Source organism: Dermacentor silvarum, chromosome 2, assembly GCF_013339745.2.
Source record: "Dermacentor silvarum isolate Dsil-2018 chromosome 2, BIME_Dsil_1.4, whole genome shotgun sequence".
NCBI classification, from domain to species: Eukaryota; Metazoa; Arthropoda; class Arachnida; order Ixodida; family Ixodidae; genus Dermacentor; species Dermacentor silvarum.
Window position 1 is genome coordinate 131,675,454 of NC_051155.1, and position 23,701 is coordinate 131,699,154.

At 45.1% G+C, this 23,701-nt stretch overlaps 2 protein-coding genes across 5 annotated transcripts in view; one reads left to right on the forward strand and one right to left on the reverse strand.

The window, feature by feature from the left end:
* The first annotated feature begins 4,070 nt into the window (after positions 1–4,070).
* On the forward strand, positions 4,071–12,056 carry LOC119441780 (ribonuclease P protein subunit p25-like protein). The gene is made up of 6 exons (XM_037706393.2): positions 4,071–4,319; positions 4,910–5,055; positions 5,141–5,233; positions 7,328–7,362; positions 7,457–7,573; positions 11,883–12,056. Coding segments are annotated over exons 1-6 (519 nt in total). The 5' UTR covers positions 4,071–4,318; the 3' UTR covers positions 12,010–12,056.
* Positions 12,057–14,100: 2,044 nt separating this feature from the next.
* LOC119441779 (MOB-like protein phocein) overlaps positions 14,101–23,701 on the reverse strand; it is a 29,318-nt gene continuing 19,717 nt past the window's right edge. For 3 of the 4 annotated variants that reach the window (XM_037706392.2, XM_049661610.1, XM_049661611.1), the window contains one exon: positions 14,101–18,722. In XM_037706392.2, the coding sequence (XP_037562320.1) occupies positions 18,600–18,722 (123 nt within the window). In that variant the 3' untranslated portion in view covers positions 14,101–18,599. The remainder of the gene's footprint in view (positions 18,723–23,701) is intronic. The other variant, XR_007465599.1, reaches the window with a different exon arrangement.

The following is a 23,701-nucleotide window of genomic DNA, read 5'->3' on the forward strand; positions in this document are numbered from 1 at the left end:
CATTTTAAATAATTGCTTTACGTACTGCAATTGCCTCCGAAGTTCCGGTCGAGAAACTCACGTTGAAACCAGGCCGTCGCATCGGGGAAGTTGGCGCTAGCGTTGCCGAGGCGTGCACCACCTTTGTCGGGTTCCTGGAGAGCCAGAAGACACTGACGTTTGGCCTCAACGTCACGCTCCCTAAACTCCGGGTCCACGGCTTTTCGCTGACGTTTCGCCTGGGCTTCGAAAGCCCTCACGCTAGAATCGGCACGTCGACGACGAGCCCTTTCCCGAGCGTGTTCGCGGCGGCGTTGCTCAAATGCGTTAGGACATGTCGTCAGTTGCTCATGAATGATTTGAAGTGGCTTGAAGCTACCTTGAAAAGCCTCAGTCCTTGCTCAAGGTAATTTTTAAGTATAGTCTGCATATGTATTAACCAATTTGGGAAATCTTATTTTGATGATATTGTTGTGAATCACACTAAAATTACCTCATATTCTTTAAGCACGCGCTCGTGCTCGGCACGGCATCCAACGGCACTATAACGCAACCCGAGGGGCACCAACGAGTCAGCTGCGGAAGACGACGCTCGAGCCAGTGCTGATGATGATAGTTTTTTTCTACATGCGGACACGATCCTGGGGGAACTAGCCCTTAACAGCTTCGCTGTAAAAAAAAAAGAAGAAAGAAAGCCTTTTCAGAAGAGAGTGCGAGTGGCTAGGGTGGCGGTATAGAAGGCACTAAAACCTACCGCGATGTGGTCACTTTCTGGGCCGACTTTTCCTGGCTTCAATTGTATCGTGACGTGTGCACTCATTTTTACCTTTTTGGAAAACCGTTAAATCATATAAGGTTGAATAAGTGAGTTTTCTCTGTATATTTGGAACGCTCCATATAGCAGCTAGTGCACATACGGTACTGCGCGTCCCTTAGGCCATCGGTACGTCCCCTCATTCCTTTTATTTTAAAAATGCTTATAGTTTATTACTTGCTTTGCGGTTTTCTTGTTCAGTACGTGAAACAGATGCAGTAAGAGTAAATGATCGCTCCTTGGGGAAGCCCAGCGTGGAAAACATACGCCAAGTGAGATCACGCGAACCATACGGTTCTTGGCTCCTGTGCAGTCTGCCATCTAATATAACACTGCGGCTTGCGCAAGCTAAAACGAAAACCTTTTTCAAGGAAGTCTCTGATCCGTGATCGAAAGTGAAATATTTGTCATATTTTTATGAAGCCACTTTGAAAGGTTCAATGAATATTAATATTTTTGAACTAAGCTTGTAAAAGAGATTGTCGACGATTACGATACTCTCTAATGCAAAATTTGAGCGCAGCTGTAAACGTGTTTTCATTTCGCGATATATTGGCTGGCACGGACAATCTGTCTCGTGCGGCACGTTGCAAACGGAGAGAAGTCTGGCGCGGCTGCCTCGCTAATCTGGAGATCGTGAGAGCCAGCGCGTGGGTGACGCGTGGGCGCGATTCAGAGCAGCCGCCGCCGACAGACCTCCCAGACGACACGCGCTACTCTCGCGCCAGCTCGTAGCCATCGTCGCCGCAGTACGCTTTTCTTCTCACGATTTCGCCATACCCTCCTCCGTTTTCCGCCTCATGGTTCCGCTGTACCCTCCTCTCCGTTTTCCTCCTCGGGCCTTTACCCTCTCGCCGCTTTTTTTCAACCCCCGCTGCGCCCCGCGTTGGCACTCATCTTTCGCTCTGCTCGTTCGCTAGGTTACGAAGCAGGACGCCGATGCTCGCCGCCGGAACGGGCGCCTAAGAGCTGCGCTCTGAAACGTTATTCGAATGCAGCAGCAGACGAGTGTGCGCCTACCTCTTATATATTGTTCTAATTTTTGTGAGCTATATTTCTCCCTCGCAATACAATATGAATAAAATGAAATTCAGTTCTTTGAGTTAGAGTAAACAATATTCACACCATTTGCGATTGCGTAGGGCACACTCTGAGCTATATCTGAAAATTAGGGGACAGAAGCGCTTCGCCAAAGTATGGTATGGTATCATAAACCTTATCCAGGTCCTGAAGATCAACCCTTAGGATGACGCAGACGGCTCCCACGTCGGGACAGTAAGGTTTAACCTTACCGCCGTGTCGCGGGCCTTCTGGACGGCCTGTACTAGATCTAAAAGAACTACACTGTGAAGCACTCGCCGCCACCAATCTCTTTCCTTGTCGCAGTCTGTGAAAGCCACAGGACATTGTCAAAGCATATGATCCAGAGTAATGATGCCATTACACTTCTCGCAATTGATTGGTACCTCTCTTTATGGATATATAGCTTGTTAATAAAGTTTGGACTCGGATAAGTTCTTGTCTGTAACAATCTCAGAGTCACCGCTTGAGCTCTATTGAGCTTAGCGTGTGGCACTGGGAATTCCCTTCTGTTCATGTAGTAATGCTTCGTGACTTCATTATATGTAAGTAATCGGTCCCTGTTCTCCTCCAGCATATTATTGGGGTCCTGGTCGCGTAGTGCACGAATAGTAAGTCCTCGTGCAGCTGCGTTAGTCATCTCGTTCAAATTCCTCCGAGATGAATCGACAGACCCCATGTGTGCAGGAAACTAGCGGATTTCGATCCTTTGGCTGTCCATCTCACCGATCAGCTGGGCAGCCCGTTTGGTTACAAAGCCTTTGGTAAAGTGTCTAATAGCCATCTTATAATCACTGTAAATTCGCGTCCACTTATTATTCCTTAAAGCCAATTCTATCACTACTTGTTCCGCGACTGTCGCTTCTTTAGTCATGATTGTAATAGCATCCCGATTGAGTCCATCTGCATCTACTACTACTGCCGTAAAGGCTTTCTTTCCTCTGACCCATGCAGCATCCACAAAAGCCGCATGTTCTCTGTCCTGTTCTATCTCCTGCAGGAGAGCTTTGGCCCTTGCCTTTCTTCTTTCCAGGTTGTGCACCGGGTGCATATTTCTGGGAAAAGGAGTCGTCTTGATGATCTCTCTTATGCTATATTTTAGTTCTACTGTGTCTTCCGAATTTTTGGATTCGCTTGGGTACCACCTTACCTCTTCGAGTGTTGCTCTACCTGACCTTGTTTCGGAAAGCCTCTCTCTGTGGGTAATTTGCTGAGCTTCAATTATTTCGGCTATTGTGTTGTGGAGCCCTAGTTTCATTAATTTATCATCCGGTGTGCTAACCGGCAATCCCACTGTTGCTTTGACAAGCCTTTTAATTAATCTGTTCAAGTGATTTAGCTCTGTCTGTGTCCATCTAAGCATCCCTGCTACATATGAGAAGTGACACAAGGCGAAAGCGTGGACCAGTCTCATGGTGCTCTCCTCTCCCAACCCTCTGTGTCTGTTAGTGATTCTCCTTAGCAGTCTTATTACCTCCTCAGTCTTGCTTGTGATGTGTTGTATTGTTTTTCCGTTTGCCCCGTTTGCATCCAGGAATAACCCTAAGACTCTAATGGATTTGACTTGCTTAATAGTTTTGCCTGCCTTCGTGGTTAGTACTAACCTGGGTTCTTCCTCGGGAACATATCTCCTCGGTTTTCTACCCCTTTTCCTGTTACTGAGTACTAGGAGTTCAGACTTCTCAGCAGAGTCAAAGTAAGCAAACAAACAAATAAATAAATAAATAAATAAATAAATAAATAAATAAATAAATAAATAAATAAATAAATAAATAAATAAATAAATAAATAAATAAAAAGTGTAACTTACGAAAATCATGACGGCGACTGGAAAGAAATGTTCTCGCAGGCTCATTACACACATAAAATTCTTTGCAGAGTACAATATTTGTAGAGTACGCACATAAAATATTGGTTATCTACAGGTAAAGTGGGTAAAGCATTTTGCGTATCTCGGAAACCAAAGGTGCGTGAAAAATAGCAACGGCCAGTTACGCTATTTTCTGAGTGCTGCCACAGCTTGGAAATGTGAAACAAATACACCAGGTCTAAAAATTAATTTTCGCGCGAATTAAAAGAAAAGAAGATGAAAGTAAATGTTCCGATGATAGGCCGCACTTTCAAAACACGCTCACAGTGGCGGCATAAGAACGGCGGTATGCGTGGCGGTGACTTCTGGTTGTCTTTCAATAGTCCGTAGCCAATCCAAGACACATCAGTAATGGCGGCTTCCTTGCATGCAAACTAGCCATCATGCAACCACAGAGGAAGGAGACAAAATGCAAAATAATTGCTGTCGTAAATGATCTATGTGCATAGTTGTGCATCATGACGGTTATCTAGACTGTTTCTCGAAGTACACAGCTCACGCGGAGCCTCCGCAATACCAACGACAGTTTAAAACTACTAGTATCGAACGCAGGGAACTTTGACAACTGTTCAGCAAGTAAGTTGCACTTGTTGCCGAGGCAAAAATTACATTGGTTCTATCGCGGTGTTTCTTTCGCAATGACGTGGCTTGCCATTTGTGTTTGCGCTGTTGCCATGCCATCGTGTACCATTATGAACGTATCCACTCGACAGCGTCAGCAATTGCTCGCGAGTTCTATGCACGGGTCAAAGGTGTCGCTCATCGACACCTGACCGTTCGCATTCCGTCATCGTTAGCCTAATGTATGTCCGCTGCAGGACGAAGGGCTTTCTCAGCGATACCCAATTACCCTGTTTTGCCTCAACTGACCCCACCTTCCGCCTGATAATTTCCTAATTTCATCACACCAACCTTTTCTTGGCCGAATCCTTTCCCTTGGCACCAATTGTGTTACTCTAATAGAGCACCGGCCATCTGCATTACGCAGCGCACGGCCTATTCAACTCTCCCCCTTGCCTCAACGAGAATATCGGCTGCCCCAGTTTGCTTTGTAACCCACACCGTTATCTTAACGTTACGCCTATCATATTTCGTTTCATCGCTCGGTGCGCGGTCCTTAGCTTCCTTGCAAGCTCCTGTGTTATCCCACTTCGTGTCTTTTTCAGTGGAGAACTATACTAAAGGAGAATCGACTGAAGAAAGCGTTGGCCCACCGCCTTTTAAGGACCTTCGAGACGATTTCGTCCACATGAAAGTTCAGCCCAACAGCAAGCTCAGAAACCTGCTAGAGTATGCTAAGAAAACGTTCCAGGCGAGTATTCTTTAAACAGCCGTAACGTATGTTTGCTGGGTGACGTCATTTTCGAAATTCCTCTCACACTTGCGATTGTTTTTAGGACGAAGCAAAAAGGCAAATGGTGTTCACTGGTTCTGGCCACGCTCTAGCAAAAACCATCACGTGCGTTGAGATAATGAAGCGAAAGCACAAGGTAAGTTGCCTTTCTCCCGTACAGCCTCTGTCACGGCTGTCTAGAGTGCTGTAACGTTGTGCTTGTGCTGCAAAGGCAAGAAAGCGTAATCGCACAGCTATCACTAGATTCGACGTAATGGTATTCAAGAATATGTTTTCCTGTAGCTCTAGCATTTTCTCTCAAGCCATAATATTACCCTTAAATACAGGATTCCTTGTTTGGCAGCACAGCATTTCATCGTTCTAGACCAGGGCTGCACAACATATGGTGGCGAGTAGATTTTTATCAGCCTGCAGCTGAGTCTATACAGTGTGCTGGTGCTGCAATCCAAGCCTGGTCACATGCTGGGAAAAACAGTTTTGTTGCCAAAAGTGGTACACGCCGTGAACTCTTGGCCGGCGTCAAACCAAATAAACCAAAAAATGTGTGCAAGCTTGCATTGGGTGCACGTTAGGAAACCCCAGCTGGTTGTAATTAATCCAGAATCACTGCGACGTGCCTCATAATCAGATCATGGTTTTGACAATGCCAAGGCCGCAATATTTCCACAGCTTCCTTAATTGAATAGAACATGCGTTTTCCCATTACATTTCGATTCAATGATCATATATGATGGCACCTACAAACAGATGTTTTTGTTTGGTGTTTTAGCGTTGGTCAAGGTTATTTCGATCTATTAACACTGGTGCCACTGATGTTGTTCTAGGCCTTCTACCGGGCCAGTACAAATAACATGCTGCTCTTCATTTACACATTTTAACCCTTAATTGCATGAATTTTTATTTCCTCGCAAAAATGCTAGGCAAGCCTTTGTCTAGGCTAGATATGCGCGAACAAACCTCAATTATCTGAAGAAAAGTTGTCATATATCATGTATGATACACAATGCAGTTATGGGTGTGTTTTGTTACCATATGGAAAGGCATTCGAATGGTAGAAAACCTGCAAAAAATATCTGAGCTATTGAAAAAAGCTTGAAAATATGCTGTCAAAAAGCTTTTTTATTATTTTTTGCTTTGCATAGTATTTAGGGGACTGACGAAAGCCAGAAAAATGCCTTCTTCCTCTTCCTTCTTGAGCTCTTTGCCACTGCTGTTGTCATTAGCTCTTGGAATACGGCATGCCCCATGGTATGTTTATTGGAACACTCCTAAGGATTTTTATTTTTCGACATATTCATGGCAGTGATGGTGCTAAGAAACATTATAGCACACCTATAGTAACATTATATTCTTGCGCCAGCTTTTTCTCGCAAGAATACAAGAATCTGCTCTCTTCCACCATGCAACCCATAACTACATGCTGTATCATATGAGTGAGGATGGTGCCTTCTTCAATAATTTCAAAATCACATGTTTTTCAATTCGGAGATAAGTTTTCATGTGTCCGAAGAAATCTTGAGAACATGCTGAAACCCATCTTGTAGAATTCTAACAGATTTTCATGTCATTTGAAAGTAAGAAACAGAGTGGCCACCCATTTCACGGCCCCATCTTGGTGACGTCGTAAGGCTGTGACTATACAGTGAAATAAGAGCTGCATCGACCCAGTGTTCACTAGAGCTAAAAGGTGCGTAGAAGGAGCAGCGCCTTCATCAGTTTCATGGGAACCTTGATAAAAAGATACGAAGACATACTTTCAAATGACATGAAAATCTATTAGAATTCTACAAGATGGGTTTCAGCATGTTCTCAAGATTTCTTCGGACACATGAAAACTTATCTCCGAATTGAAAAACATGTGATGCTGAAATTATTGAAAAAGGGACCATCCTCACTCATATGATACAGCATGTTGTTATGGGTTGCTTTAAAAGTGGCATCTTTTGTTGGAAGCACCTACGTCACTGAGCAGATGTTTTCTTTGACGAGTCTGAACAAAATCTGCCTTCGGCCTTCAAGCACCAACATGAAATTACACGATGTGCTGAGCACAGCAACGAGTGACACCAAACGTACTGTCTTTCTGCAAGCAAAAGATGCAACATTGCCGCTGCCAGAGATACTGGCTTTGGCCTTTGCTGGTTTTAAGTCATGCAGCCCTGCTCTAGACAGAAATGATAGGAGCTGTATACCTTTTTCATATATAACGAATTGATTTCTACACCTGCAGGAGGTCCATCAAGTGAACAAGATCCTTTACAAAAAGTGAGTACTACATCACAGACAGCGATTTTCTTCAGTTTCGTACAGTTGTGATCGGATAGAACAGAATCTTATTATCTCCCATTTCCTCCTATAGAGTCGAAGACTGCTGGGAACCCAAGTCACCGGAATTCGACAGGCTGAAAATTGTCAGAGAAATACCGACCATTCACATACTTCTGAGTAAGGATCCAGTTGATGCGACACAGCTGGGGTGAGTAGCACAAATTCTGGCTAAAGCTGGAAAATGTCTTGTGGTATTGGTGCAACAGATGCTTGGCTCATCCACGGCTGCACTTGGTCTAACAAACTCTCGCAGTCAAGTTTCAATATGGGCGGTGTTTAGGGGAACACTATACAATGGTAGCTCCACAAGATATTGTCGATAATGCAGATTAAAGTATTTATAATAGTGACAAGAAAGTTGCAAGTGCAAGCAGCTGCGGGGAAAGCCATGCCATCCATCTTGGATGCCGAGAGCATCTTGGTGGCTGACTACCTCCAGCCAGAAAATCAATGCCGAATACTACTCTAGTCTTGCAAAACTTGAAGGCCACCATTGCAAAGGAGTGTCCTGGAAAGCTTGAGCATGGGATTATCTTCCAGACAGGGGCACGGCTGCACTGTGCTACACAGTGTCATAGAAGCAATGAAAGCTTGTTGCTTTGAACTGTTACCGATATCCACCTTCATTTGATCTTGAACCATCAGACTGTCATGCCTGCAGTAATGAATACCTTGAAACGAATGCATTTTCTGACGGACAATACAAGGGATGCAGTAAAGTCCGCTGTTGATCTGTGTTTTAATAAACAAGAGGGATCTTTTTTCTTCAAGTTGACTAAGCTGGAGCAGAGATGGGGAAGTGCAGGGGGACACTGTCAAAAGGTTGTGAAGTTTCATCAGTCTGGTTGTTCATCTCATGGGAGTGCAAGACATTTCATCCAACCCTCATACGATATGGCTAGGCTTCCAATTTCTTGGCATTAACATTTTGTAACTATTGGTATGTTCCTTTTTTTGGTGATTATTATTATTATTTATTATTATGAATGTCAGTGGAATGCCTCATGAGCCAAGGCCCAAGCTGTTCTTGTGGTACATTGAGCATTAGTGTTGTGTTCAAGATAGAAAACACGTTCATAGTCTCTTGTAGCACCTAAACAATGTGGAAGCATTCTTTTGGTTTATGGTTGAGGTAGGTGGCCAACATTTGTATGCTGTTCCTTTATAGCCAGGCAGTTTCCAGTTGTGTACAAGATATCATGTACATGTTCTACATCGACCAGACTGGCAATCTGAACAAGCACTTTAAGTAGCAGCAGGGGCCACTTGCACGAACTGTTTCACTAATGTATCCAAGAATGAAGAGTTTTGCACAAGTGTCAGTGAGTGGCTAGTGAGTAAATGCTGAATAACCCTTGAGCAAAGGTTTTTTTTATTTTTTCACTTGGCGTCTCTCTGTACAACAGCCTACTGTCATTTGCACGCTTCGGGCGAGCAGCCTCAGACTACAACTAGTGGTACAGTAGAGCATGCTTTAATACTACTACTTGGACACAAGATAAACTTGGATGGTGCAAGAGTCATGATGATGGACTGAAATGCCTTTGCACAGCTGCATCCAGAATGGCTAATCATTCTAACTGCTGAATGCACCCTGAACAGAATAAATGACCTAGTACATTCCACCTGGGCAGAATCCGTGCATTGCATGTTCAGGAATGCATTAACTGCTTCAGTGGTGACTGCATAATATTACTGCGATAAAGGGGTTCCTAGGGCCACTGAAATGTCCATTTCACCATTATAGACAGTGACAAGTTTAATGCAATCACCACAATATACATAATTTATAGGATTTGCATGTGCTCATGTGCCGCTTGCAAACTGAGCAACAAAATCATGGAGCTGAGATATACTTTTTCTTTTGATCACATTGATGGAAGGTCCGCTTGTCACAAGGTTCTTTTACCCTTGCAGCTTTTATGATTTCAAAACAGGCTCACAGGGATGCCGTTTCAGGATTATGCATTCTTCAAAAAGAAGTTGGCACCAGCACACTTAAAAGTTGCTGGCTGATGAATCACTGCAATGCATAATAATTTCACGCTCGTGCAAGTGGTTATTGACACCTCATTTGGCCTGTGTACTGCATTGTCTGCCTGCGGAATGGATTACAGTGATGCAGTGAACAGAACATTTCCTCTACTTGGCTGCAGTCCTTGGCCTATTTTTTACGTCAAGCTGGTTTTGCAGCGCAGCTATGCCAAGTTGCGAGGGGCTGAATAAGAAATGCATGGACGTCCTTGCAGCGGCCAACCCTTTCAAAACTATGTTAACCCACACATGTAAGGGACAATGTCTACCTTGTTTCTTCTCTGTTGTCACTTACATTATCTCGCTTGACTTGCCATCACTTAGCCTTTTTACCATTCCTTTACCACAGACAAGTATACCTGTCAACCAAAGTTTGCACCAAAATAGCCGATGAAGTGTACAATTATCCTTAGGAAAAATACCTTCCAGTGTGAACTGATGATGAGTATACCTGCCAGCATGCTTCTAGTTGCAGTTTCCAACACTAGATGGCAGTGCTTGTGAATGCTAGTGGCATTGTGCATAATACTTTTTCAAAACGAAGGTTTCTTGCCGAGTTCCAGACATCTTTTTGTACGTATCTGGCCGCTAACGCCGAATGCCACGGACGCATGCTTCGACAAGCGACATAGAACACCCTTTCTCGCAGACAAGCCAGCGTATTTAGATCCACAGTTGCACACTAGAAGAAACCGACACACGAGTCCAACACGACATTATAGATCACCACTGAAAATGTAAACAAAAAATATATGCATGGATGTACTGCATGTAAATGTGTATATAATATCCAGCCTGTCAAAATTCACTGCAAATAATATTTCTTCATATAACATGCTGCTCTTTATTACTAATATTTATACCTTGAAAACTATCCTTCATACGCACAGACGTAGTTCATGAGCCAAACACACCAAGAGCGCTTCACTTTACATAGATGTCAACTGGAGTCGAGTCTGCCTATTTTTCTCTTTATTATGGCAAGCAGCTGTGACATTTGGTAATGGCTCAATGCAATGTAGTTTAACAAATGTGTTGCCCAATGTGGGCACGAAATAGCTTGCAGTGTTGAAACGCGCACGACTGACTGGCAGGCAAGTCAAGACAAAAAGATGTCGCAGTTTCGCCCGAAAGGCGAAGCATCAATTGCAATAGCAAATTAGTAGAGAGCTATTCGGAGTAGTAATAGTAGCTTTATCGGCTGCATAAACTTGGACACATTCGCTTACTAACTGAATTAACAAGCGTGGTGTCAGCGCGTACAAGCAAACGTGAATAGATCACACTCGATGACCGCAGACAACCACTGTGAAAACGCTGGCAGCAAACGCAGCCGCCGCAGCGAGCGAAGGTTCGTGCGGTCTGTAGCTTCAACGGAAACTGAGCAGCGAATGCACAGCGCATACAAAGGTCAGAGCCGTGTGGAGATAAGAGACGGTGTGGGCGACCGCCACAGCCGGGCAAAGTACAAGCGCGGTTGTTGGCAGAATAGAAGCTGCCCCCCCCCTCCCTCCCGCGCTGCCTTCCCGCTTTCTTGCTTACGCGTGGGAGATTGAGTGCCAGTTCCCTTTGCACCCGGTTGCAAGATACACATTTCGTGCCGCAGCAGAGCGTCGCCCCGCCTCCCATACACCCACGGCCTCTCGCGCGATGGTTGCGTTTGCTTTCCGCCGTGCGTTCGCTCCGTGATAGCGCGCGTCCCCTGCGCGCTTTCACTGGCGTATACGACGCGCGGCGACGATTTTATCGCCCTTGGACTTTATACGGAACCTGATGGTGACGGCAGAAATCCCGTTGAAGTGTCCATATAATTGCTATTGCAATAAAATCATTTGGCTGTGGCTCAACGCGATGTGGCTCAATAGTGAGCTGCGTGACAAGAGTCGGAAATGGCTTAGTGCAAGCAAGGTTCATGTGCCGCTAAGTATTTGATTTGATTCATTTGGTTAACGTCCTGAAGCTGCAGTGCAGCTCCGAGGGACGCCTAAGTGGAGGACACTTTTGACCTACTCAATCTTCCGCAACATGCGTGGATGCAAGCACTTTCTTTGTTTTTGCATTCTGCGTTGATTGGATTGCAACCAATAAGCAATCCTGCAACCTCATGTTCAGCAGCAAGTAGAGCACCATAGTCCGAGCCAGTGCAGTGGATCTGGACTACTATGCTTTGTGTAGTCTCATGCAGAGACAGCCTTTGGGAGTTCCAGTGTGAAATGCATTCCACCTAAGCAAATTACATGTAGACTGCCTTGTGCAATAACTCACTGTACTTGACTCGCATCGGCCTTTTTCACTTGCCAAAGCTGCTTGTTTTTATTGCTATTGCTGTTTGAGGGCCTGGTGCAGTATCTGATTTTAAGACCATCTTCTGTATATTTACCTGTATGACAAATGATTTGATTCATGGCACTTCTGTTCTTCAGGTACCAAGCACCCGGCTGCACTGATGGCAGCTGGTCTACAGAGCAGAAGCCATCCAAGGCCAGGAAGAAGCAGTTTCCAAAGAGGACACCTCGCAGGCAGAAGGCACAGCAGGCTGCCGCACAATAATTGTGCACAAGAAAATTCACATGTAAATAAAGCAACTATTAGATAAGTTCCAACGTTGAATGTTTTCCACTCATGCCGACTGCTAGAAGAAATGTGAACTACGTCTATTCCATTTCAATTGACCTTAGTTACGAGAATAAAGATAATGCTACAGCCACTAAGAAATCAGTCGTGTGCCCCAAAATATTCTTTAAAAGTTTAAATGGATATGCTATTTGAAAACCTTGGAACCGAGCAGCGTCATGTTACACATATCCTGAAGAGTTTTCTAGGCCTGCAGTTTTAACGCGATAGCGTTTAGGGCCCCCGTGTCGCAGAAAATCCAGCATTGACAACCGACGGGTGATCGCGGGTGGCGGAGAAAATCATCCAACCACATCGACCGCACAGGCCCTCCACGTGGTGCAAGGTTTTGGTGAACAAAAATTGAATTTCTCAGTGAAATCCGTCACAAAAATGGTAAAGTACTTTACCATTCGGCGTCGGATTGTAATTTGAATGTACAAGACAACCTCATTCTGCTACGAGGAAACTCAAACATTTCTATCAGACCTGTGCACGTCGGGGCAATAGCAAATAAAATAAGGTGCTACGGCATTCCCATTTTAATATAAGACCACTTATCTTGCCCCTGGAAAGACGTCTCTCCAGCAATGCATTTCAGTTTAAAAGTGAAGCCGACTTTATGGGATCGGTGTAAGCTTGGTCTTTGTAAGCTGGCTTTCCCACGTTCAGTGTTGCAGTGAATAAAGCCTACTTACCGTATGCGAGCGGGTCCCGCATTCCCAATGAGAATTCTACGCTTACTTCAATGCACAGGTGAGGACAAAATAACATGGGATATGCGAGCATTGTATTCCAAAATGAGCTAAAGACCGAATTTGAAGGGTTTATATAATTCTGTGCCACAACAGCTTAAACAAGAGAAAATATTTCTAAAACTATGGCATCTAACAGACATACTGGTCCAGACATTGCCGTGAGAAACTAAAAAGAAGTCTAGACTTCTTTTCTAATATGGCGATCGCCCTCTTACCACAAAAGTAATGAAAATAATCCTTTCAAGGGAGACGCAGACAGTCTGAACTAATTTCGTGTTTTTCTTTAATGTCCCTTTAATGAAAGATTCACCCTTATGTTGGACTTGAACAAACCTTTTTCTCCTTTTGGGCAGCAAGTGTAGAACCTTGCTGATACAAACCCGTTGCATATGAGTATGATTTCCTGGCGCCAACATTCGCAGTCGAGAACACAAAAAATGACCCAATTAAGTTATGCATATATTTACCGCTGCATATGTTTCTGGAAAACACGGTCTTTTGGCACCAACGTTCATTTTTCCGACCGTTAAATCCCATGTAAACAAGAAACGGTGTGAGGTGTGCACGATCGAGAACAGTAAAAGTCCGACGTATCAGCCTCCCCGCAATATCCGCCCGCCCGTCTCACGTGAAAACGCTGGCGCACTGCTTCGTTCCGATACCAGCTAATCTCTTGCCGGGTCGCCGCACCCTATTGCAATAAGCATCTTCACCTATGTTTTAGTGCACATGGGACGTAGTGCCGATGGAAGCGTACTGCACGCTTTTAGGAGGCAATAACCCAAATGCGCATCTGTTCCCTGCTGCAGGCGGCACAATGTCACGTTACGCCGCAGCAACATCCGGCGTCACCCATGAGCTCAATTTCGATTTGGTTTGGTCGCCGTCTGAAAACACTATGCAATAGGAAAACAGAAAACTCCAAAACGCATCTCGGGCGACTGAAGCCTCACCAGCCCGTCGGCATCCCGTGTCGCAACGCTTCACATTACGTAGATTTAAACTACAGTAGAGCCTGTCAAATTTTTTAGTTACATCGGATGGTACGTTTCCTTGTTTGTTTTTTCTAAACATATGAGCGAGGTTCTACTGTACAAGGCCAATAAAATGAACACGTTCACAGAGCCCATAAGGGCGTTAAAAACTTCAGTACAAAAATGCTGCTGCCTCACGACTCGTATTCTTGGGTATAGCACAGACAACACTCGCACACAGTACCACTGAGCACACAATTTTTTTTTCTGGTTTATAGAGAGACACAAGGTCACTATTCCATTGTTTACATTTCTTTTTATTGATCTTGGATGCTGCCAGCATTAAAATGTGCGTTTCTTAATCCTGGTAAAAAAAAAAGTATAGTCGCGCCACACTAATATTATAAAGAAAATTTGCAACAATCTAGGTTCACAAATGACAGAAAAGACTGCACAATGCACGAAGAGGCCACGACTGCAGAACATTTTCCTGTGCAGAAGTCACAGATGAACAGTGTAAGTAGCACTGCAACGTTGCCATTTCGGCCAGACACACTACATTTTTCATCCCATGTATAATATTTTTGAACATTGAACAAATTTTTAAGACATTGCATGGAGCGTACAGCACAATCCAGTTTGTTCCGGTGGGTTTCCCAAAGAGGCACACAATAAATTGCATGTCCCCAGGTGGCTATTCAAAAACATTCACCAATAAACTTTCTTTAATTATTCAGTTTAGGACACATGTTTTAATTGCAAATTTAAACCGAGTAGTAGCTAAGTCATGCCTGTTATAAAAGCAGAAATCCTAAGACTAGCACCAGATTCAAGGTACCCATCGCCAAAATCTGCTGAAAAATCCATTAGCGTTCCAGGAAGATCATCCTAAATTCATCTACACATGCTTTTGTAGAACTATTCATTGCAATGCCAATATTTTAGTTTAGGCTGAATACCTCGAAAGTAGTGCTGGTCTTGCGACTTCTTCCAAGCAAGCATAAATTCCATTATAGCACAGCTTCAATTTTACACTTGCAATGCGTGCCCTAAAGTGGATAATTAAAAAGCTCATTATTGAATATTTTTAATTAGCCACCTGCACATTAGCCATCTTTTCCAGAATTGCACCTGAAGAGATGGTACAGCGCTATCTGTCGCAGGCAAGGTTAAAAAAAAATTTGTACAAACTAAGAAAGATTTGGTACAATTTTCCGAGATGCAAAGCTGAAGGCTATAGGCATCTTTGGATGGTCGTTTTCGAGCGCTCTAAAGCACTCCCAAAAGGCTGAGCTTGTTTGGATGGTCGAAAAGGGGCACTCTGGCTACATTCGGATGGATCTTTCCAATCGCCGGACTCCCAAAAGGCGCTACCAGTATCGCTATCGAAGCATTCTACAAATATGGTCGTTTCGAGCCACATGACCCAACCAGTTCCTTTGGTTGTGCTCGCGAAGGGGGACTCTACCTCTAACTGCTCTGAAAAGAAGCCAGCTGTTTGGTTGGCACACGATACCTCCTACTTGGATTGAGAGTGACTCCGGAATTTGTATGCTTGGATTTGGAGGATCACAGCGGCCATCCGAAGATGCCATAATAACCCAACAAAAAAGCTGTGCATGTTGAAGAATGCGCTAAGGCTTTTATATCGAGCACAGCCCACTTTAACCAATCTACTACTGATCTGCAGTTTTAGATGACTTTCCAAACATGGCCAATGAAGCTGCGCTTGCAAAACCAAAACAATCAAAATTAATTTTAAAAAAAATTAAATAAAAGGGGGCTGCACACGTTTATGTTCAAGTTTCTTCCAGGAGACCCTCCATCACCCAATTCCCGATGTGCTCACTCAGTCATTGTAAAGCGATTTGCGATACAACCAAAAGGTAAATCACCACTGGAATTTTTGGCAAGAACTACCAAGATACTGATGGTGATCTGCCTTAGTCTGGCAGCAATCATCTTCAATCCAATTCAAGTCATAATCGAATTGAAACGGGCGAAACAAACATGTAGCTCATGCTGCTCAATGGCTGCAAGTAAACGCACGCAGCATTCCGACACTTTTGCAACGTTGCCTACGTTTCAGGAAGTCAGCGTATGGTCAGGTGTACAATGTCGTTTGCTCTTCTCCACTGTGACACTAATTACTAGCTGCTATGCGATCCGATGTCGTACGTCACCTGACTGATTCAACTACGACCACATCCATCACGTGAATCCAGCTCAAGAGTGCACTGAAGCACAGACATCAATGGTTGGAATTCATAGCACAGCCTCGCATTCCAGTAGGGACAACACACTTAATACGACCTTATGTATAAACAAATAGCAAATTCTGCAGTCTGAAGGAATATGTACACAGTGAACAAGCAAAGAAGCAGCTTTGCAAGACCCTGGAAGACCAAGCACGAGGGGAGCTCAACTGCCACACTGCTAATGCAAAACTTCCAGCAATACAACATACGGTACTAAATGCTACGCTATTAAAAGACAAACTGCAACGAAAGTTCAGGTTACATGAAAGGCCTTGTTTCAGATGGAGCAGATATACAGCAGCCTCCATGCAAAATTTCACGCTTGAAATATTAACAGATGCGTCACGAAAAGCTAGCAAAAATAGACATTTCTGATACCGAGACTGACAATACCACCACCGTAGCATTTGCCAGAAATGACACGGAACGTTCTACCAGTTGGCGTGACCTCCGAGACTGGCCGGCACCTGTGGCGTGCCGAAAATCTCTGAAGCCATGATCAGGGATTTATACCATATCCGCTCGCCAGGTCTGCTCACTACCATTTTCTGCTTGGGTGCCATTTGAAGGATGTTGACAAGAAAATTGGACAATTACCAGCCCTGCAGCTTTGCTAAAAGAATGCTTCAATAGTATGTTACTCATATATATAACCAATTTACCCAAAGTGAAATTTTGTTAGTCATCCTTTAACCCTAGCTTAGACACACAGCCATAGTTGATTTTTGTCGCAATTATACACGTGGGAGATAAAGACAGCTTCAGTGCCTGTAGGTTGCTCTTTGAGTGCATCTGCGCATAGTAATCTAACATGCAATTTGGTAGTGTGACTACGGATGACAACACATACTCTTTCTTAGAAAGTGCAGCACTCCCTGGCCGAATAAAGGCCCAACACAAGCTTTCTGATGCACCCAACTTGTGGCCCCCTTTGACAGGGTCATTTCAAAGCTCTGCGACAGTGGCAAAGGTTCGTGAAACATAAAATTCAAGCTCCACTCCGAGGATAAGCATCCCCTAAAAGTCATCACCAGGTTTTATTATAGCTATTGCAGTCAGCTTCACCTTATAATAAAGCTTACCACTGCCTTACATGACTCCTGAAGCACTGTAGAATGACTATTCAGAGACCGCCTTAGAGTGCTAGCAGTGCTCGGAGGCAAATTTCTATTGCAGGTTTGCAACACATTGCCCTTGCCCCAAAGAGACCCATGCGAACTTTGATACATTTGCATCTTTTATGCAGGTCACCTAAATATTTTGCGAAAGCATGGTAAATGTTGTTCAGACAAGGATCCACACCTCGACCAGGATTTTATTAAGCCACATGTGTCAGTAATAAGTACTATCCCTTTGCACAACAGTTGGTAACCAACGAAATTGGCTAATGTGTTTCAACGTCACAAAATGTAAAAAAAAAAAAAAAAAACATTTAGTGCACTACTTGGACTAGGCATGGGTAAACTGCACACAAAATCGAAGCAACTAAATACAGGCAGAAAATGGTGGAGCTATTAGATACCACCTCCTCACTTAATTACGATATGCATCTCTAACACAGAAGGCCAGTGCTGTGCAAAAGACACAAGCACATGCAAAATGAGCTTACAAGACAGACATGTGCACAGATCCAAAACTACACACTTAAGATAACACTTGGGATTCGCATTTCAAAAAACAAAAGTCTTCTTTTTACAGCACATAAATAGGCTGGCTACTAAAAGGCGATACCACAAGCCCACGTGTTGTTATTCTGATGATCATGTAACTACATAAACCAACTGCTATGAACAGCATATCATGGTTTTCGCATATGAAAAAGTTATTCATAATCAGGGGAGAAGGGCTGGCATTCTCAAGATATTTAACAGTATGAACCAGTCTCCACATTACCGCAAGAACCATCTCACAGTACTCTACGTGCTACCAGCATTTGCACTATCGGACTTCTTCACAGGCACGTGTAGGGAGAAAATAAATAATAAAGCTAAATACTCACATACGCAGTCAATTTTTTCTAATAACGTGCTCACCGCATCATCCAATGGACAGTTCCACACTCGAAAAGCAACAGTAGAAAGTCAAGGGAGAGGGGAATAGAGAAGGAGAAAGAAAGTGCATTCGCACATATACAGCACAGCTTTCCCCGAATCCTCTCTCCTCATTGTGCATGCTACCAGACAGCAACTATTCCTCCACCCAACGCAATCCACTCAAGCAGTCACTTCTGCCACCACGCAGAAATCATGGCACGCCTATGCTAACACACAGTGCTGTGGATGGATGTGCACAGCTAAAACAACTTCTAGAGCACACACACACGGCACTAGCGCGACAGAGGTCGATATCGGTCTGTGTCGGTGAGGGCATGCCAAAAGAGTGAGACATGCAGAAGTGACAGCTGAAACAATACTACTGGGAGAAATGCACAGGGACAGAGACCAGGCGGCCAGCGTCCCGGCCAATAAGAGCAAATGTCTGCTGAGCAGGAAGATCAGAGTGCATGTTCCGCGCTGCTTGTTTTTGGCAGGACCGTCTCAGGCTTCACTCTCTCCAGCGGTGAGTTCCTCGTCAAGGATTGGAACGATGAGATTGTCCTTTGACATCAGGTTATACTTGGTCACAAACGTGGTAAAACGGCGGCAGAGGCAAGTCTGCTTCTGCAGATAGAAGAATAAGCACATGTTCAGAGCACTGCCAGTTGAGAATGCAAGCAAAAAATCAGTGCAATACAATATTTACGTTCCTGAACATTCACGGCCACTGCACTACAAGGGGTATTTCTGATGTTTTTCTCAGGCGTATTAGAATCATGTAAATACGGTGATTCAGCCACTGAGTCAAGCAGAAAGAGCAATATTTTTGTTTTCCCATGTCACTGGCACCTCCACAAAACCAAAACTAGCAAAGCCTAGACGATTTAGAAGTTGCTGACTGCACCTCAACCAAGGGACAAGCCAAGCTGTCAAATTCCAAAGGCAAAATTCGCGAAGTTTGGCATATGGCTACCGTGCGTCCAGTGTTTGTTCCTATATAGCGACAAGGTTTCGAGCAATTTCTTTTGAATTCTTATTACTCAATTATCAAGCAGCTTCATGCTTCAAGCAACTTCACCCTTGATGTACATGCTGACAAGGGCAGCAATTAAGCGAGGAAAATGCCAGACAATGCCTGCTGCAAAAAAAAAAAAAAAAGGCGCTGGCATTCGGCTATTGGAGGTTGCCAGCACCCACTCACACTCGTACACACTCGTACTCATGTCCACTCTAAATCACTATCACTAAATTTCCTTTGTACTCGGCGTTAACAGGCGCCTAACTCCTGTTCACTCGCAGCCTCTGTCAATCACTAATGCTTTATCTACCGCCTATTAAATGAGTGGGGAGAGAGAGTAGTGTCCAAAATGCACTGCCAGCATAAACTCCTGCGAAGTAATGTCATCTAAAACAATTAACCTTTATTAAATTGTCAGGAGAGGAGATTCGGTGTGTGCATTGACCATACTTTCGTATATCTGTAGCAACAGCATGACAATGGTCGAAATACAAACTGGCCAGGTCACAGGCAAGCATATGGGTGTAATCCACGTGCCAACAAGCTTAATTTTTTTTTTGCCCCCTTGTGGAGTAAAATCCCTTACTTTCTGCCAAATCCAATATTTCAGACTCCAGATATTTAATTATTAACTCCAGATTATTCAGACATCTCTGTTCTCACCGAGTTCGAAATATCGGTCCGCAACTGTACCTGAATAAATGCTCAAAAAGAAAATGAAAACTGAGCATTTTGCAAAACTGCAAAGCAATAGCTGCACAATAACAGCGACAGCTAATTCAATAACAGCAATAGCTCTAATATGACAATAGAGAACTGTCACTTGTGTCCTTTTTTTTCAATTTCACTTCGTACCTCGTGAGGCACTGTTGTAAAAATGTTGTTCTACGCCAGTTACTCTGTCCTCTTTCGGTTTATCGCTGCTAACACCTTCTTTGCTGTCTTCCACAATCACAGTGACTATATTCGTTTCTTAGCTTTAATATGGGTTATGCGAGTCTACATTATATCCAGTCAAATAACAAATGCGTCGCTGTAAACCCCACATAGTGTTCAACCATCCTTTGTAATAAAAAAAAAAAGAATAAGAGAAAGCACAGTGCATTCCATGTTACATACCGTATAGACTCGTGCAAGGGCCGCACCCGTGTAACACCCCCAAGTTTTTAGCCCAAAATTTGTAAAAAAAAAAAAAAAAATTTCAACGGAGAAGCAATTGCGTTCGGTGCCCCAATGCCGCGCGCATTGGCAAATTTTTGTGCAGTGCATACTTTGGCGTGCCTCTACTACAGTGTAGACCGCTTATAACGTAAGTCGCCAGAATCGCGAATATCCGCACTATAACCAAACCAACAATTTTCAAGGCCCACACATATTCAAAACATGTGCACCGAGCCGCCACGCGTATGTGACAGTCGAGGAATGCGGCTAGAACGTTTGCATTCGATTTACAGTCGAATCTCGTTAATTCGAACCAAATTACGCGGCGGCGCCTCCGACCGGCATTGCTCCGGCACCGCAGTAAAAGCTTAGCTGAGAGCCCTTGTCACGCGCGAACAAAACAAAAAAAGAAAGAAAAAAAAAATGCGGTGGAAATTTCACCTTCTCTCAAATGGCAAGGTTGCAGATTCTGTGTTGCGCCGGAACATGCGTGTACGTGCCGACATCTCAGCCACGCTACCGTAGCCACGCGTAGAAAATGGCAGTGAACCCTTCTTTCTCCTTTATGCTTTCTCTGCTTTTTAGTCACGTGTTGACCTTGCACACTGCGGCTACGGCGCAGAGGGAAGCCGCGGCACTGTCCCAGGCCACCCAACGAAACTGCCCACGCCGGCAAACGCCCGCTTCCCCATAACAGCAGAAAACGAAACTTCGAGGAGCTGGCGCCGGGCCAGCTGGAGCGGCGGCGCCTGCAAGGCGGCGGGCGCGCACGGTGACAGTCGAAAGTGAGTGAGCTACGAGTGAGGGCAAGGGAAGCCTCCTGTTGTATAGGAAAGAAGATGAGGATGGTGGCACGGGGACACAAAATAAAGAAGATGATGTTCAAGCAATGGATGCATCGTTCCTCTGTGTTCTAAATACAAAATATTGGCGACGAGATTTCAACCCATGCACGTGCAACAGTCCTGGTAATTTCTGCTGCATCACCACAATGAGCATTGCGGAATTGAACCGCCACCACCTTTCCTGCCTTCGCCTGGTCATTCGGCTGTCCCATGGGACCAGTGGAAGCAGGCCTTTCAGACGTACATGGTGGCTTCTGGAGCTTCAGAGCTTCCAGCCGAACGCCGAAAAGCTATCCTGCTCACATGCCTTGGTATGGAGGGGCAGCGGATCTTCTCTACACTGAGGCCAGCAGACTTGCAGTCTGGCTCTGCTCCCGCTACTAGTCCTTCGAGCACAGGTGACACCGGGTCGACAAATGACACGTATGACTCTGCAATCGCCCTGCTTTCGGATCATTTCAAGCGTTCAGTCAACGTCATCGTGGCTCGACAACGGTTCAGTCGCCGTGCTCAGCATGCAGGTGAGACAGCGGAAGAATACGTCTCTGCTTTACAAATCCTCATTGCAGACTGTAATTTCGGACGCCTCGCTGATGAGATGCTACGTGATCAGTTTGTCTCGAAAACGACGAATCATCATTTACGTGAGCGGTTACTTTTTGAGGGCTCATCACTGACGCTCTCACGAGCTATAACAATTGCTAATCAGTACGAAGAAGCCGTGAGTCAGGCTAAGGAATTTTGTGACGATGCTTCAGTTCATCACGTTAAAACCGTGCAAAGCTCTTCTCAGTCTTCTGAACAACCAAATGAACGCACAATTTGTAATAAGTGCAAAGCCAAAGCATCTGAGCATCCCGTACAAGGTGCCACTAACCTTCGAGCTTGCTATCGTTGTGGAGCGACTGATCATCTTGCAAACAGTCCTGCATGTAAGGCCCGCAAGCGCAGATGTCGTCGCTGCGAGAAGATTGGCCACTTAGATTTTATGTGTAGGTCGTCTGGATATTCAGCTAGAGTTCGACAAGTTGATGACGACGACAACGCTAGCTCCCAGAGTAGCGGAAAAACAGTTTGTGTTGTCAATGGAAACAAGCATGGCATTTACGCATTCGTCGCTGTGGAAGGTCACCCTATGTCACATGTAAGAGGCCTCCGGTGGCGCGAAAAAGAAGAGGAGCACGCGATGCCTGGTGTTCCGAACGGCGCGAGCTCGCGAGGCGCACGAACCGAGGCATAGTCGAGGGATGAACGGCGCTGTCCGTTGAGTTTCAACGTGGCACCGGGTCAGGAAGGTCGCATCTCCAGCTATGTTCTGGCGACGGGAGACTTGGGGGTCTGGTTGAGTCCGCGACGCTGGCCGTCCAAGGTGTGGCCGTCGACCTCGGCAAGTTCGGGCGAGGCTCCTGGACGGGCTGCAGCTTCTCACGGCAGGACCAGGCACCCCAGAGAGGATCCCCCTTCTGCGGCAGACCGGCACGTTTGATTCTCCTCGGGACGCCACGTCGGCACTCACGAAGAGATTGCGACGCATCCCGACGCTAGGCCTATCCAGGTGGGCCTAAGCAACGCCGAGCGCCATCGCTGACGAGCTGACGAGCTCTTCACCAACGAGCTCACCGCCGACAAAAGAGACAACGCGAGGCGTCGGCACCTATGGCATCCGCAACGCTTCGGACGAGCCCGACACGGACGCGACAAGAGCCTCAAGACGACGATCTGTAAGAGACGATCCCGTTTCCGATTTACGACGCAGTTAGGCCGGGGCCAAGGTGGCCAGACTTTGGCGAGAAAAGCTAAGACTGATCGAGAGACTTTAAGGCGGAGCTAGGCTCCGGAAATGAGATAGCCGTTTTCTAGTAGTGTTATATTTAGTTAGAGATTTGGAAGTTCTTTTAAGTAAGCCTTTTCGCTGAATTATGTCTAGTTTTGCGTGCCTTTAGTTGTTTAGTTGTGGTTTTAGTGTTGTGTGTCGCATGTGTTCACCGTCCTTGTATATATTAAATCTTCGTTTGCCGTGCCACTAGTCGTCTCTCTCCTCCATCGAGAGTAGCGCATGCTCGCAACTCTCCGCACTCCCAAGTAAAGGTGACACCCTATCTCGTTTCTAGTTGATACGGGATCTTCTGTCACTATCCTGACTGAAGAACTCTATCACCAGTTTTTTGCAAGCACTTACCCTTTGAAACCTACCTCAGTGCAGCTTTTCGACTACTCCAAGTCAAAGATAAGAGTTCGAGGATGTTTTGTCGCTTCAGCTGCGTTCCAAGACAGAACTGCTTGTATTCTTCTGTATGTTGTATCTGAAGGCACCACTGTACTGGGCTTAGACGCAATTGCAGCACTACAGATGAATATTGAAGGCAAATCGCTTCAGTGTCTTGCATTGGCCTCCAGCACTCCTACATTGCCAGCTGAGCTACGTTCAGAGTATGAACACCTCTTTGACAAACAGCTCGGACTTGCCAAAGGATTCAAACACAAAGTTAAGGTTCATGATTCCGTGCCACCCGTTGCCAGCAAGCTACGACGGCTGCCGTTTACCCTCCGTGAACAAGTGTCGGCTGAATTGCAGCCGA

What these genes read in the sequence shown, in the direction of transcription:
- LOC119441780 (XM_037706393.2), top strand. An exon ending in TAATGAAGCGAAAGCACAAG is followed by an intron (nt 5,234 to 7,327) that starts GTAAGTTGCCTT and finishes CTACACCTGCAG; the next exon opens with GAGGTCCATCAAGTGAACAA. An exon ending in AACAAGATCCTTTACAAAAA is followed by an intron (nt 7,363 to 7,456) that starts GTGAGTACTACA and finishes TTCCTCCTATAG; the next exon opens with AGTCGAAGACTGCTGGGAAC.